Source organism: Crocuta crocuta, unplaced genomic scaffold (assembly GCF_008692635.1).
Source record: "Crocuta crocuta isolate KB4526 unplaced genomic scaffold, BGI_CrCroc_1.0 scaffold301, whole genome shotgun sequence".
NCBI classification, from domain to species: domain Eukaryota; kingdom Metazoa; phylum Chordata; class Mammalia; order Carnivora; family Hyaenidae; genus Crocuta; species Crocuta crocuta.
The window spans coordinates 3,044,748-3,045,407 of NW_027527544.1; the positions used below are offsets into that span (position 1 = coordinate 3,044,748).

Sequence of the window (660 nt, forward strand, 5' to 3'; positions counted from 1 at the left end):
CCCCCCGCCTCTCTTCCCCTCCTCCCCACAAGTTACACACCTGAGTGTGTGTGGGGGGAGCACTTTTCCCTTTTCTTTGGTTTGGGGGGGCTGCGCAGGGCGGTGGGGGAGAGAAGGGTTTCATTCGTAACTAGTTGGAAACTTCACCACCACCCGGGAGACATGGCTCCTAAGATGAGCGAGTGACATTGCGGGAGGAGAGCCGGGAGCAGAGAAGCCGGGCAGGCGGGATGTGCCGTCAGAGGCCCAGCGGGGGGCAGGGGGCAAGAGGTACCTTGCCATCAGTGTTCTCCACATAGTAGTCTCCGGGCAGCGCCAAGCCCTGCCTGGGCTCTGGAGGGATCAAATGCTTGGTTTTGCACAGTCTCTTCCCGGATGGTTTCTCGCTGTTGTCGGTGTATTTCTGCAGCAGGGAGGCGGCCTGGCAATCCTCTTCTTCGTCTGTGCACGGCACATCTGTCTTCTGGCTTTCTTTAATTTTCTGCTGTTTGGCAGGCGGCCTCGAGGCTGGCGCGCAGCTTGGCGGAGGCTGCCTTTTGCCGCTTGCATTGGTGGATGAAAGGCTCTTCATGGGCGGAGAGCCGGAGAACACAGGCAAGCCTAAATCCGGAGGGGGTGGCGGGCGGGAAGGAGGGAGGGGGAGAAGAAGCAGGCGTTACA

At 60.2% G+C, this 660-nt stretch overlaps 1 protein-coding gene across 1 annotated transcript in view; it reads right to left on the bottom strand.

The window, feature by feature from the left end:
* The window catches only part of BCOR (BCL6 corepressor), a 50,473-nt gene that overhangs the window by 37,377 nt on the left and 12,436 nt on the right, over window positions 1–660 (bottom strand). Inside the window, exon 8 of the mRNA XM_077765179.1 lies at window positions 275–600. Within this exon, the coding sequence (XP_077621305.1) occupies window positions 275–600 (326 nt within the window). The remainder of the gene's footprint in view (window positions 1–274; window positions 601–660) is intronic.